Here is a 15,647-nt window from a genome sequence, read left to right as displayed (position 1 = left end):
GAGCTGCGAGTGATTTGCTGCGAGAGTGATACCCCTTCTGAGAACTTAAACGGTCGTGGCGGGAGATGAATCATTAATGTGAGCACGAAACGAGCTTAAAAGTCTCTCCTGGAAGACTGATGATGACGGGATTTTTGTTCCGCTTTTTCTATTTTTCACTCTGATCCTATTCTATTCTATAATCATTTGATTTTATCCGATCAAAACCTGATTCAGTTCGGTTTGATTTTTCGATTTTTCTTCTTTTTTTCCCCTTGGAACCAAACTAATTAAATGATGAAAAAGAAGAGAGATTTTCATTAATCAAACTGAACCTTAAAAAAAAAATGATTATTTTTTCATTGTACAAACTGAACCGAAAATGCATGAAATTTCGGTTCGGTTTTGATACCCCTGTATGCACAAATTACAGGACCCTACTTCCTCACTCACAAGTCCTCACTCCAACCCCAATTGATTTGCTTTTCTCACCATGACATTTAAAGATAAGGAAGCATGTCGGTCCCAATTTCATCATGTTTTGTTTCGTACTCGACGGTTCTCCAATCCTTCAAATTGTCTCCCGTTATCAAAGCTTTGAATTTTTGCAGCATCTGGATGTGAATTTCCTCCAATTTTCTCCCTCTTCCCGTGCTTGAGAGATTCTCGAGAGAGTGATGTGGAACGTCGTCTGCTTTTGCTTGATTTGTTGATGCTCTCTATAATCTCTTGTGATGACTGTCTACACTGGTGTCTGGCGATATAGGGGTGTAGTTTGTTCGCTGTGAAAAGAGTTTTTTTAATATATGTCGCACCAGCTCAGGTATGTGTTGACCCTTTGCGAGTTTGAATGATTATAGGAAGAGCGAGCAAGAGCTTTTTGTAGACTGACGAAATGAATGTATAGGTGAATATGTCAGGGCATGAATCTAGACAATCGGGTGCCCAGTTGTCTGGGGTGTCCCAGCAAAATGCAATGTCATCCCGAATATGGTAACTATAGGCAGTGGTGCCCCTCATGCTTTTATTACGGTGTGGACATGGATACTGTCGGAGCTTAGCACTATATGCAAGAGAAGATGTAATTTAGTCTACGGCACTTGTTGTGCTTTAACCTCCACAGTTTCATTTGGTCCTTGTTCGCCGATTGAACTTTTCACTGTCCCTTTCAGCTTTGTTCTCTTAGCACAGTAGCATCCCTAGCCAATTAATGATTCTCAAATGCAGAAGCTGAAGGATACTGTTAGACGCCTAGAAGAAGGTCTCTTTAAATCTTCTCACACAAAGGTCTTCTCATCTTCATCGTTTCTCTCCTCTCTTTTGTAAAATTACAAAAAGCGGTTGATGATTGCCCTTTATGGGTTTAGTGTTCTACATTTTATATTTGCAAAAGCCAGTACTCCGTTCATTTCTCTTGCCCGGTTTCACCTGCTTTTTCTCGTTATTATCAGTAATTTCCTTTCTTTTTGGTAAATAGTACTTGAGATTCTTTTGCTACTTGAAAATTACAATTATGTAGGATGAGTATATGAATTTAGGCACATTGGAGTCCCAGTCGCATAGTTTGATCAAGCGTCCATCGCCTAATAATCCAAATCCAGTCAATCCTGATGCAATGATAATAATGATTCCAACCCCTGGATTGCCGCATAATGGGAGTTCGACCATGATGGCAACATCTTTTGTGGATGCCCCTATTAGTTATATGGCTGGGGGTAGCAACATGCAGCCAATGAATGAAAACACAAGAAGCCTTATGTCGAGCCTTATGCCTAACAGAATGTATCCAAAGGCATGTGCTCTCTATAATTTCTTGTTATGGTCATCTGCACTGGTGCTTGGTGGTATTGGGTGTGGTTTGTTCACTGTGAATAGAGTTTTTATATATGTAACACAAGCTCAAGCATGTGTAGACCCCCGGTGAGTTTGACTGATAAGAGTGAGAGCTTTTGTAGATTGATGCAATGAATGTGCAGGTGGATACGTCGGGGCACTTATCTAGTCAATCAGGCATTAAGTTGCCTGGGGTGTCCCAGCAAAGTGGTAATGTTGTCCTGAATTTAGTAGCTGCAGGCAGTGGTGCCTCTCATGCTGTGTTGAGCGTGGACACGGATCCTCTTAGAGCTCAGAACTATATGCAAGACAAGATGTAATCTAATCTAGAGGACTTGTTCTTGTGCTTTAACCTCCACAGTTCCATTGGTCCTTATTTGCTGATTGAACTTTTCACTGTCCCTTTTCAGCTTTGTTCTCTTAGCACAGCGACATCTACAGCCAATTAATGATTCTCAAATGCAGAAGCTGAAGGATATCGTTAGACACCTAGAACAGGGTCTCTTCAAATTTGCTCACTCAAAGGTCTTCCCATTCCTCATCATTTCTCTCCTCTTCTTCTTTCTAAAAGTACAAAAGGCGGCTTATGATTGCCCTTTATTGGGTTCTTTTTTTAGTGCGTTGCATTTTACATTTTTGAAAGCCAATAATTTGTTCATTTCTCTTGCCTGGTTTCACCTGTTCTTCCTTGGGCTTATCAGTATTTCCTCTCTCTCTCTCTCTCTCTCTCTCTCTTTTTGGTGAATAGGACTTGACATTCTTTTGCTACTTTGAAATTACAATTATGTAGGATGAGTGTATGAATCTGGGCAAATTGGAGTACCGGTTGTGTAATTTGATCGAGCATTCTTCTCTTAATAATGGAAATCCAATCAATCCTAATTCAATGACAACGATGATACTCCTGGATTGTTGCATAATGGGAGTTCGACCATGATGGTGACATCTTCAATGGATGCACCTATGAGTAATATGGCTGGCGATAGCAGTATGCAGCCAAGGAATGCAAACACAAGAAGCCCTATGTCAAGTGGTGTCATGCAAACACAGGAAGCCTTATGTGAAGCCTTATGTTTCCTTGAATTGTAAATGAACATTTTCATTCAGATGTAGGCCTCATGCAAGATGTCTTGCTATGGTTTGAAATTGGGGTATAATTTGAACGATTGTTTCCCAGTATATCAATGAAGATAAGCACCTGTGCACTTTCATTTTGAAAAAACCTACGGAGGCTTCAAACATAATTTACTGGTACCAATGATCAAACATTCACTGGGAACTTTGACCAGAAAAGGATGAGAGTGCAAAACAGTGGGGAATTCATTTCAATTCAGAAAATGTTACAGCTAGAATATTCTTCATGTCATTCCTTATGATGGAACTAAAAGAAGCACGACATGTGACAAACTAAACCTTGTGGACTTAAAATGTAAGAATGAATCAGATGAAGTACCAGCTACTTGAGATTTTTCTAGTGATCAAACATACCTGCTTTTGAAGTAAACCCAGCATCAAATAAATAGCCAGCTCTGCACATGATGCTGCATTTCCTGTGATGTCACCTGGAATTCTGGCAACTTCTATTCCATTTTTGGTGGCAGTGTCCATATCAACGACTTCATAAAGATGTAAATGTTGAGTACTAAATTCAATTAAGATCTAACGGAACATAGTGATAATACCGACAAGATAAACCAAACTCCCCCGGCCCCACAGACGCAAGCAAACAAGGGCAGGCGCCTTCCAGACCGACACCAAATTGCATTACAAGCTTCAATTGTTTCGCTCGAGCTATGGTTTGAGTCGAGGCACTTGTTCTTAACCACACAAATATGGTAGTTTCCTATAATATGTGGCACATCATCAAGGACTGCCTTATTGACCTGCAGAAATGGAAAACAGATGAATGAATGAATCAGATGAATCAGGTTGCCTTTTAATTTGAGAATTTCGGAAATGAAATATAAATGAAAATTCGAAATTCTATTTAAATATATATATTTATATTCCGAATTTTATTTGTGCCTTTTCAAGACAACCTTTGGAAAATTACTTATTCGGTTTTTTAATTTATCCGAAGGATTGCAATTGTTCGTTTTTTTTCGACTTCTTCCGAAGAGTCGCGTTGGTTTATCCGAACAATTTTCTAAAGACATGTTTGTTCGCAATTTTCACGAAGAGTTGCAAGACCGTTTCATATAAATACTTGTCATTTTCGGAAAGAAACCAGTGGTCATTTTTTCGAGTCTTCTTTCTGAAAACTGCAGCCAATTTTTCGATTGTTTCTTAGAGAGACCCTGGAGAAATATTAGAATTGCTATCTAGTATTCTCACTTGAGACTTTGTTGTATCCTGGAGGAAATTTGCCGGTGACCATTAGCAACGTAGTGGGGCAAATAAATCCTTAAAGAAAGTGATATCACGCCTCAAAGTCCGAGTTGTTTTTACTCGATCCGATTTCATTGTTCTACCCATTTCGCAGACTTATTTCTACAACATGACGTACTTGCAACTGGGAACTGGTGAAGTAGAGAAAGAGACGGAGTTTGCAGCCTCCACAATCTACACCTGCCTTTCCTCCACAAAATTGGTCGATTGGTGACTCACGGCAAATGTTGCTAGAATCCTGCGATGAAAGAATTTTAGCTTTCTCTGCCTGGAATTTTGTTGTAAATTGACTAATAAAGTCAGAAGGATAGTATACTCTCAAACGTCAGTCCAGACCTTCGAAAGGTCTCGTACAACCTTTTCTATGGGATTGCTAATTTATATCCTTTTCAATGGTTATGATTTTCTCCTACTCCGGAATCACAGACTGATTCAAAACTTACACTTACCACATCTACGTGTTGTCTGGCCTACAGGGTTGGCTACGTAGGGAATCGTCGTGCCTGAGGAAGTGCTGATGTAGATAGTAAACAAAAGATTCATAGTGCATTGGAGAATTAATCCACGTAAAAAGCTGTATCGCGGAGGCTGAACGTTTCTATATCTGTTGGAATTCAGGAACATCCCAAGTGGCAGATTAAGATTTGGTTTGTATATTTCCAGAAGGCAAAGGAATCTGCAACGTCAAAGGAAATTGCTTATCAATCAGCGTTGGGTTGAGCAAGAGTGTCAGGACGGATTGTTTAGTACCTGCCGCTCGTGGTGGTCTGCACTAGTATTTGCACCATTCAAAGATTGGTTATTTTTGTGCTAATGTGATCTCATCTCTTTTGCTCATTTCAAGAAACGTGATATTCTTTCTAGAGCCTGGAACTTCATTTGATCATTGCGATGGAATTTATCTTGGTAATTCATGTTGGTACTCATATCCTTGTCATTTTGTTGAACAAAATGTTGCATTTGATCAACAGGCTATTTTCCTTGTCTTACCCGCTCGGAAGAAGTAGATATCAAAATTAGTGTTCTCGCGTGGAGATGGACAACTTGGAGAATGCATGTGTCACTCTTAATCAATCTAACCCCATCAACAGACCTAGACAAAATTGAGTTTAACCTGTTATCATAGTAGAATTGACCCTAACCTGTTATCATAGTAGAATTGACTCTATGCACACTTGATGACACGTCTTCATTGGTCAAAGAGTTGTAAGGCATTGACGTAGGAATAGGCCAACTAGGTTGTTCATGTCCAGATCAATTAAGTTCTACTTTAGTAGGATTCAAATAGCCGTGGCACCACCTGTGGGCTTATGTTTACTCTTGATTGTTGGTATTCCGAAGCCATCTTGCAAGATCCACTTTGGCTAGACAACATAGGAAAATCATAAAAGATTTTTCTTTAATGAAAAATATTACCTTGCGCCCTATGCCAGACGTATAGAGAACGAAATTTAATAACTTGTCATGTTGCAATATGGAGATATAATGTTTTTATAAATGTTGAGGAATCACAGTACAGAGGTTATATGATTGGATGTGTGATATGCTTAAAGCGTGTCAAAAGAGGAGAGCTGGATTTGTGAAATTATAGTCAGAAAAGAGGGGAAAAAAGCCAGGGAAAGTTTCATGTTCCAAAGTCAGTGCTGGATTTGTGCATCAAAGAAGTTGTGGTGATGATGAAAACTTAATCTATCTCCATACACAAGATCTCACGCCTTCATAGCCAAGTATAGAAGGGAAATTGCCATGACTCTTCAAATGACCAAAACAGTTTTGCCGCTTCTCTACCGTTGGATGTGCAAGAGATGCATCATTGATCGGGAGACAACAAGCTAATCCTCACCATTAGATCGACAAGTGGATTTTGCCCGATAACTTTGTCATGCAAAATTCCACAGCGAGTTAAGAAGGTATTGCATCATATTGAGTGAAAAGGTGGTAAATCCAAGCCAAGATTATAGTCTCTCTCCCTTCACTTAGGCTTCTCAATGAAGCTGGCTATTATTAACCTGTAACAAAAGAAAATCGCATTAATGAAGCCTGATAGCATAACTAGTACAATGGCTAATGAGATGAAACATTTACTCGATACTTCCAGTTTCTGTTTGCCCGGAAAAAGCGGTATATATAAAGTCCTAAACACCACAATTCATTATTTCTGACTTTAATTTTGTACACTGATAGCATGAAAAAAAATCATTACACAAGAAGTGCAAGCACTAACATGTATACTATATATAATTTTAATAAAATGAATGCGTTCCATTGATGTTCCATTTTATCATCACTTGTTTGAAAAATCATTGCACCAGCACCGTACCTTATTTACTCCATTACTTTCAGCATTTGTATGTAGCAACATGAGCAGAATTATGTGAGAAGAGGCATTTAGCTTGAGTGAGATGCGTGAGATGCTCGATGGGTCAAGAGAGTTGGATGTGAATGAAGAGAAGCCATTGGTTGAAGAATCGATGATCGAATTTTGAGAAAAGAATGTTTTTGGAAAACAAATTACCATAAGCACTTGGGTCTTCAAAGGTTTGCTTGTTGTTAATTGAAAAGTAAACAATGGAATTGATGATTGACTTAAATGAAAGTACCATCTTTAATTGTGGGTCTCAAACTCAGGCAACAAGTTGGACGGCTACCTCAAGCTCGGCTTAATTAGAATCATCTCTAAAATTGATTGTATCATATTTATATTTGAAGCATGCCTTTTATTTCTTAATAATGAACTAGAAATTTGACCACGTTATTTCAGTCATTGAGTATTATAGTTTTTTTAATAATTTTTAATAATTTTTTTTATTTTTTAAATGAAACTCATGCATAAATTATCATAATTTATTCATTATGTAATTTGCCCTCTTTGTTCGTTTCATTTTCTCTATCATCCTTGTGGATTATTTTGTAATTCTGGGAAAAAGAAATCTTTGACTCCTATTTAAGTGAGGGCTATTTTGACTTTGTAGATAGCAAACTTGTAATTGATTGATGAGGTTTAAAATTGAAGAAGGTACAAAAAAAATTCAAAATGAAGGAGTACGCATGAGTGATAAAGTGACGGGCGGTTCTATAAACGAATGCAGGGATTAAAAATTTTACTTTTAATTGAATCTTTCAACAAAGTGGACTAGTAATTTCTGGAAACAAGAATTATGGCCCAATGTAGCTCTTGGATGGCTCCAATGTTGCTCATGGACCTTTCTAGCGAATTGATATTTTGTGGCTTCAGATTGGTTTCTTGGAGTAAGTTAAATTATGTATCGGCTAAAAGGATTAATTAGGTTATACCAGAGTACAAATACCAATTTGGTCAAAATTCAATATCAAAGACTAATTGAACAGTAATTTAAAATTTAGGGGCCAACTTTTATTTTCCCTCTCATCCTTGTGGGCTTCAAATGCGTAATCTCTCTTTAATTCCACTGGCAGTAGAGTGAGCTCGTCACTTGCTCGTAGAAGACGCAAAATTCTTGCGGGTTGCGAGGGGACAAGTGAAGGGCATGCGAGAGGAGGCGAAGGTGAATTCAATGCTTCTCGAAGGACGCTGATGCAAGACAAGTTGAAATGAGAGTCATTGCTCATGGCGTCGCGTCAAAGTCGATACTAAAAAAGGGAAGATCCGACTATTTTTGACTACCTGCCAGGTTCTTGACAAAATGCCCATGTGAATTGAAACAGTGTTCGAGCTCACGTAATAGAAGCGGCATGTTGTTCTGGGTTTGGATAGTTCAATTCTTGCGTTTGGATGAACAATGACGTAAAAAATAAACTCAACAGGAAAAAGGAAAAACCGTGATTAAGAAAAGACCAATTGGCATTTCCAATATATCTTAAACGAAGGGACGAGCAACATGGAGAAAAACGACAAAGCAACGGTGGTTGAAGCATTGAGGCACCTTCTCAGGTCTCTTCTTAGTTCTTATAATTTCTTCAGCTCCTGTGCTTTGGTCTTTCTTTTCAATTTTTCGTGCAGTTGTCCACCAAAGGGACCCAAAAAGACAAAAAAGTTAAAGAGAAAAACAAGAGACAAAGCAATTGGTGGTCGAAACGTGAAGCTTGAAGCAAGAAGCAACCTCTCTCTTGTTTCGTAATTCTTTATAGGATTCCTATAATAAATTCCCCGATCCAACTGCTCATTTCTTTGTCTTTCCTTGACAGATTCTGTTTATTGGCTACCCTCTCATGTGCGTTGGTCTTTCTTTACAATTTCTTTTCTCACAGTTGTCCGGGCGAAAGTATTTCCTGTAAAAGTTGTTTCTTCGTCCCTCTGGATGCTAATCATTGAATCTGGGAAAGGAGAGGTCGCATCATAATGTCATGGAAAACTTTCTCTAAACATGTGAATGGAAGCAATGAGAGGCAGCGAGGGAAGAGGGAGAATCCTTCCTCCGCCCACTTTCGACAGCTTTTTATCAATTTATTAGGATCTTATTAAGGAATCATTCCCCAATACTTATTAATCATACCTAACAGAAAAAAAATTCATTTTCAATGTACTAATGATACATAACACAATGGTAAAATGAAATATTTTTTGAGTGGATACATAGCAAGTATTTTTGAAGCACTCATTCATAAAATTCAATTTGTAAGGAGAAATATCTTGCATTTCATTTCTAGTATAGTGAAAAATATGTCCTGTCTTTGTGTTTATGTCGAGAATTTTGATGAAGTTCCCATTAAGACTTTTCGTCGATAAAAATTATAAAATTAAATGGGTAGGCTTATTTTATCAAGGCTGACTCTTCCTATGGTCCCCAGTTGTTACTTTGCAAGGTCCTGGAGTTTTTATTATATTTAAAGAATAATGCTAGAGATATAATTGATTTACAAAGGGATGTATTATATACTCTTGCTGATGACTTGCAACGAAAGCTGAGTACTTTGCATGTTCATCGAGAAGGCTAATCACGTTCATCCAATTCTTTCTCACAAACAACTTCCACTTATAAAGATTGGTTTATAAAGAGATGTATTGTATACTCTTGGGGTATCTCCATTTTTTTGATAAATTCCGCATTGCCTATTCAGAAAAGCTGCGATTATATTCTTTGGGGAATCTAACGACGTTGTGGAAGTATATACCCCTGCATCTGAGGAGGTTGGTCTTGGTCAGGTAGTGGAATTTATAGGAATGGATGTCCGTCCCAACTTTAGGATTGTTCTCGAAGGATCTGCGTATGCAAGACCGAGGAAACATTGTTAATGCCATTGGAAAGCCGCACGAAAGGACTGACCTCCTACAAAAAGGGTTCCGTAAAAAAATTTCTGAACCTAATCCCAAACAAAAAGTTTCAATTGCCAATTAGGATCAAACTTTAATATGTCAAGCTTTTTGAACTACAAAATCTTGGTAATTTTGACGGCTCGCTTGTATAGTTTGGGCGTTAGGAAATTTCCACATCACAATTGGGAGGTTGCCCATTAAATGTCACCAATTGCATATAAATTGTTTTGAATTGGCTCACCTATAATTGTCAAAGGCCTGAACTTAACAGGATTGGGGGATTTATATAGTGTTCCATGGGCTTCCAGATAAATCAACTTGTATGCCTATGCCCTAGATCATCAAAAAAAGAAAAACAAATGCAACAACCTATCACTAATTTTTTTTTTTTTTTTTTTTTTGGATTTTACGAGAATAGATAATACAAATTACACATTTCATCCATTAGTATAAAGGAGTACATAGCATTTTGCAATCGCATGTTAAAGTATTCAAAATTGTTTCTCTTATAAAGCTGTGATTATAAACGTGTGGTCCTCCTCCATATAACTTATTACTTTTAAGCTTTTGGATTATAAATTTTAAAACGATATAGTAGAAACCACACTTATAGTCTCGAATCAAAACATCTAACTATCAACTAACTTAAAAATGGCTTAAGCATTTTGCTAAATCTTCAAGCAAGGAGGTTTTCCTTTTTCTCAAAACTTTCATTATTTTCATATGAGTCTCGTCGTTATGAGAGAAGTGAATACATAGAGTTTCTAATTATACGATCATCACAACTTACCCTTATTTTGAGGAGTTGATTTAATTAACATTATGAGTCTCGCCGGTTTGTGGGTGCGTCCATGGGATGGTACGGACCAGGATAACACATCTGTGATGGTTTGTTTTCCCACCACAAGAAAAAAAAAAAAAAAGTTATGTCTGACCAAAAGAAAAAGAAAAAGCATAAGTCCATGTGAAACCCATCTTTTGAGGGCACACTGAACGAAAATATGTTCCTTTTGACAGCACATTAAACGAAAATTTGATTCCTTTTGATGGCACATGAAACGAAAAAATAAGATGGTGAACTGTTCACGAAAAAAACAGCCCATGAAACCAATCTGGGAATAAATAATCTATGACTTTGAACTCTTGCTGTCAGACCACGTTAAATCAATTTTAAAAAATTTATGGTGCTGAACTCTTGCTGTCAGCCCATGTGAAACCCATCTTTTGAGGGCACATAACAAATATATTCCTTTTGCTGCACATTAAACAAAAATTTGATTCCTTTCGGTTCACAAAAACCAAAATATGATGGTGAATTACCGCGATTAGCATGGGAAAAAAAAAATATATATGATGCTGAACTCTTGCTATCAGCCCATGTGAAACCGTGTGAAATCAATTTTAAAAAAATTATCATGCTGAACTCTTACTATCAGCTCATGTGAAACCATGTAAAATCAATTTAAAAAAATTATGATGCTGAAATACTGCGATTAGCCTATGTGAAACCAAAAAAAATTTCGTTCCCGATGTCACAGGGCGGATGAAATAGCAGCTTCTTTTTGAACGGCCTATTTTAACTCTAACCCAAGACCAACGGCAGCTAGCAATTGAGCACCTAAAAAATCTCTGCCATAAGCTCCACTGATCATTATCAAGTGGTGAATACCAATGGCCGAGTCTGTTGTTTCGTCCGTAGGGCAGACAATAGGAAAGCTGCTCATCGACGAGGCCAAATTCTTGAGGGGCGTTGGAGGGAAAGGTCGAGGACCTGTATAGGGAGCTGAGGCTGGTCCAGGGCTTGCTGAGGGATGCGGATGCGAGACGAGAGCACAACGAAGCTGTTGGAGAATGTGTCGCACAACTCCGAGACTTTGCCTATGATGCCGAGGATGTCATCGAGAGATACATCCTCAAAGCCTCGCTGAAGGAGGGACAAAACATCATCAAAGCGTATGCTTGCTTCATGGCGAAGTGCTCGTGCGTGCAGGTTCATGGGGTGGGGACAGAGATTGAGGGCTTAAAATCCAGAATTTCCGATATTGGAAGGAGGATGCAGAATTGTGGCATACTATCTGTGAGGGAAGGCGAACGCGAACGAGCGAGAGCTTTGATGCCGAAACGGACTTATGACCATATCAAGGAGGATTTTGTTGGGAGGGAAGATAGTATTGAGGAATTGGTGAAAGAGCTGTCGAATGATGGAAAAAAGCAGAGAGTTATTTTTATATGGGGAATGGGTGGTCTGGGAAAGACCTCACTCGCCAAGAAAGTCATCGCTCATGACAAAGTGAAGAACACTTTCGATGGTATCGCTTGGGCTTGTGTATCTCAAGAATATCATCCGAAGGATATCTTAGTGGGAATTCTTGTTAAATTGATCCCTGATCAAAGAGAGAGGGTTATGAAGATGATGGATGATGAATTGTTCAAAACTCTATACGAGATCCAACAAGAGAAGAGATGTATGGTTGTTCTTGATGATATTTGGACCAAAGAGGCATGGGACAGTCTTCAAGCCGCATTCCCGATCAAAAACATGAGAAGCAAGCTATTGATAACAACCCGCAATAAAGAAGTAGCGGAGTATATCGATCCTCAAGGTTTATTCCATGAACCACGGTGCTTATCAAACCAAGAGAGTTGGGATCTACTAAAGAAGTGGGCATTCCTCGAAACAAAAGGTAAGACTTCTTCAAGGTTAATATCCTAATATATAGTAGCTTCAAGAGATAATATTGCCTGCTTGATTCTGATTTATGGCGCATCGATTATCATTGTAGGATTAGCTGATGAAATTTCTTCTTATGGACCTGGAGTTGGTCAAGGTATTGTTGCGGGCCAAGCTGTAGAAGGTATCGCAAAACAGTCAGAAACGGAGGGACAATTACTAGGTACTTCATTGCTCAGTTTCACCTTTCGGTAGCTTTAGCAATTTATGAATCGATAGTTATAGTGGAATTCAAATGATCGAAATATCAAGCATTAGGCACCATAATTTCAATATTTGGGGAATCGTATGTCTCTTTTGTTTCTTACTAGCTAACTAGTATACCATTAAACCAACATCCAAAACTTTGCTCCTCCTTTCTAATGAGGTTAAATATTGAAGAGGCTTTTATAAGGATAAATAATAAGCGATTTTGATAGGATTTATGAAATAATGTGAAGCCTGGCTATGTTACTTCTTCCGTAAGCTTCATCTCAAGTCCACCTCTTTTGCAATTGTGAATAGTTGGCTTAAAAATAAGAGTAGAGATTGATAAGGAAAATCATGAATCGTTATGTGGCAACATGGAGATTTCACTTGAATTTGTGTAGGAGATTAGTAGCACATTCAAGTGACAAGAGATCACACTCGAGTCATCCTTGCGCTACTTTCATATTTCTTCATCAAGTATTTTTATTGTTGTTTTGCATTTGCTTGAGTCACTTAATTCAAGCCACAGTTTAGACTTCTTGATTTTTCCAAGGCGTAGATGGAGGCATATACAAGAGCTTTGTGTGGTCCCTATTTTCCCCTTACAAAAACATAAATGAACCACAAATTATAAAGAACTATAGCATCTTACTTATACGTCTAAAAGCATATATTCGTCCTTGAAGTAATCTTTTTATTACAGTTGCATCTTCCTATTGCTGAGTTGCAATTTGTTGCCTGATATTGTGTAGTAATCACCGAAGACATGAAGAACTTAGCATATGAACTCCTTAAGAAGTGTGCAGGATTGCCCTTGGCTATCATTGTGCTTGGTGGATTGCTGGCCGTCAACGAGTGGAAGACGATTCACGAAAAGATCAATTTGCATTTTAGTGATAAGAGTGACGTATCAAAAGTGTTAGCCTTAAGTTATGACGATTTGCCATGGCATCTAAAGCCATGCTTCCTCTATTTGAGTAGCTTTCCTGAGGATGTAGAAATCCCTGCAACCAAAGTTCTTTACATGTGGATTGCTGAAGGCTTTGTGTTGCTGAATGCATACGACAAAGAGAGAGAAATTTCAATGGAAAAGGTAGCGGAGCAATATTTAACGGAGTTGGTTAATAGGGGAATGGTTCAAGTGCGATTCAAATTAAGTGGAAAGATCAAAAGCTACCACCTCCACGACCTGATGCGAGACTTATGTGTCTCCAAGGCTCTACAAGAGAGTTTTCTAAGCATTCTTAACATTCAACAGGACAATGAGACAGAGAATTGTTCCGCTTCAATGGCAACAAAAGTCAAGTCAAGTTGCAAAATACGAAGGCTTTCTCTTAATAGAAATGTGATTCCGAGCTTAAAAGCATCAAGAAGGACTCTGGTCCACCTTCGAACTCTCATGTCCTTCGGAGGTGTCGAATGGGAGTCGAAGCAATTTCAATCTATTTTCAAAGACTATAAGTTTCTTAGAGTTTTGAAACTAGAGAACCTTCATGTGATGAGAAGCTTACCTAAATCAGTGGGAGACCTAGTCCATTTAAGATTCTTAAGTTTAACAGATAGTAGGTTTAATGGCTTGCCGCAATCTATGGGGAACCTTGTATGTATGGAATTCTTGGACCTGCTTGTAGGAGAATGGGTTAGATTTTGCATGCCAAATGTGTTGTGGAAGATGAGAAGGTTGAGGTATCTCCGTCTTCCTTACGACTTTGATGTCAAGGAGAAATTCCATGGGGCCTGGAAGAAGTTGCGGTTGGGCATTTTAAAGAATCTACGGACATTGAGAAACTTTGATCCGAAGAAATGTGATGTGAACGATGTAGGCAAGCTTACTAATCTGGAAAAACCGGTTGTCTTGGACAAGTATGATCCTATCGAGCTGGAGATAATTTGGCAACTTGCTGAATTCTTTTGGAAACATCTTCGATCCTTGTCTTTTTATTTGGGAAATTTTTATATTTCATGGACCAAAGGTGAATTGAGTAAAATATCAAACTATCCCCATTCCTGTAATAAGCTATCCTTTCTTGGAAAAATAGAGAAGTTACCGGAACATAAGAGTCTACCCCAGCAATTGAGGAAGCTGGTCTTACTAAATTCTCAACTCAAAGAAGATCCGATGCCAATATTGGAGGAATTGAAAAACTTGGTTTCTCTCGTGTTGATGTATGCTTTCATAGGAAAGGAAATGGTTTGCTCAGGAGGCTTTCCTCAACTCAAGCATTTACTTTTTGATAGTTTAAATGATTTGGAGGAGTGGAGGGCCGCTGAAGGAGCCGTGCCTCATCTTTCTCGATTAGGGATCTGCTTTTGTCCCAAATTGAGGGTGGTACCTTCACATGTCTCTACATATGACAGTTACGACGAAGTATGGAAGGAGAGCAGGAAGTACGGCGTGTGAGAGAGGGATATTGAAGTGGGTGGCGAAGGGTGGCCCCAGCTGTCCGGCGAGAGAGGAGGGAGGGGCGCGTGAGCTTGTGGGTTGTTAGGGGGGTGGGCCCCCCAGAATAAATATCTAATCTCATATATCATTGAGTGAAAATAGAGAGTATTGTATTATGGCATATTCCTTGACAAATTAGTTTCCATGTCAAGTCTTTCCATCATAAATCGTCATTTCCTTTCGTTTTCCCTCTCATCCCTGAGGTGGGGGGTGGAACCTGCTGTTTCACGCTCGCTGTCGAGAGAACTCACCGACTTTGCTCATGGAAGACAGCAAAGTTCTCGCGAGCGCCGCGACGAGGAGGAGGAGGAGGAGGATGAGGAGGAGGAGCGAATTTGTTGCTTCTCTAAAAGACGCTTGATGGGGGGAGGCATCTGAAGAAATAAGAGTCGAAACTTGTCGTGGCGTTGGAAGACGTCATCGTGGAAGCTGCTGCCTTAGAGAGGAGAGGAGATCCGATCATTTGCATAATGCTGGTCAGATGTTTGACGAAATGCGGATGTGGAGTAGGAACTGGGGGACATTTATCTGAAATAGGCGTGTTGCTTTCGGCTTGTGCAATTGATTTCTCTGTACATAGATTAAACAATGACGAGAAATACAACAGTGCATTTTGCATCTCCCAGTCTCCTACATTTTTGTTTCTACCAGTGCCCCTGTCTCCTATATATGTGGCTGCGAGATATACTTTAATAATTCTTTCATGTGTGCTTACACTTTGAACAACGGCAATGAAATTGCTGGATGTAGCAAGAAGGTATATGATTATTTGTCAATCGGTTACGCTCAGCAAATGTTGCTCTTCTCCTGCGACCAAGAACTCACGGTATATATTAAGGAGGTAAATATTA

At 38.8% G+C, this 15,647-nt stretch overlaps 1 protein-coding gene across 1 annotated transcript; it reads left to right on the top strand.

The window, feature by feature from the left end:
* The first annotated feature begins 1,200 nt into the window (after positions 1–1,200).
* Positions 1,201–14,330, top strand: LOC104444029 (putative disease resistance protein At1g50180). The gene is made up of 8 exons (XM_039317925.1): positions 1,201–1,266; positions 1,499–1,846; positions 1,956–2,128; positions 2,223–2,311; positions 11,179–12,117; positions 12,217–12,327; positions 13,106–14,216; positions 14,327–14,330. The coding sequence occupies exons 1-8, from the start codon at positions 1,201–1,203 to the stop codon at positions 14,328–14,330; spliced, it is 2,841 nt and encodes a 946-aa protein (XP_039173859.1).
* Positions 14,331–15,647: the final 1,317 nt, after the last annotated feature.

This window comes from Eucalyptus grandis, chromosome 7 (assembly GCF_016545825.1).
Source record: "Eucalyptus grandis isolate ANBG69807.140 chromosome 7, ASM1654582v1, whole genome shotgun sequence".
NCBI classification, from domain to species: Eukaryota; Viridiplantae; Streptophyta; class Magnoliopsida; order Myrtales; family Myrtaceae; genus Eucalyptus; species Eucalyptus grandis.
The sequence above is the reverse complement of the archived record's forward strand: the minus strand, read 5'-3'. Positions and strand labels throughout refer to the sequence as shown.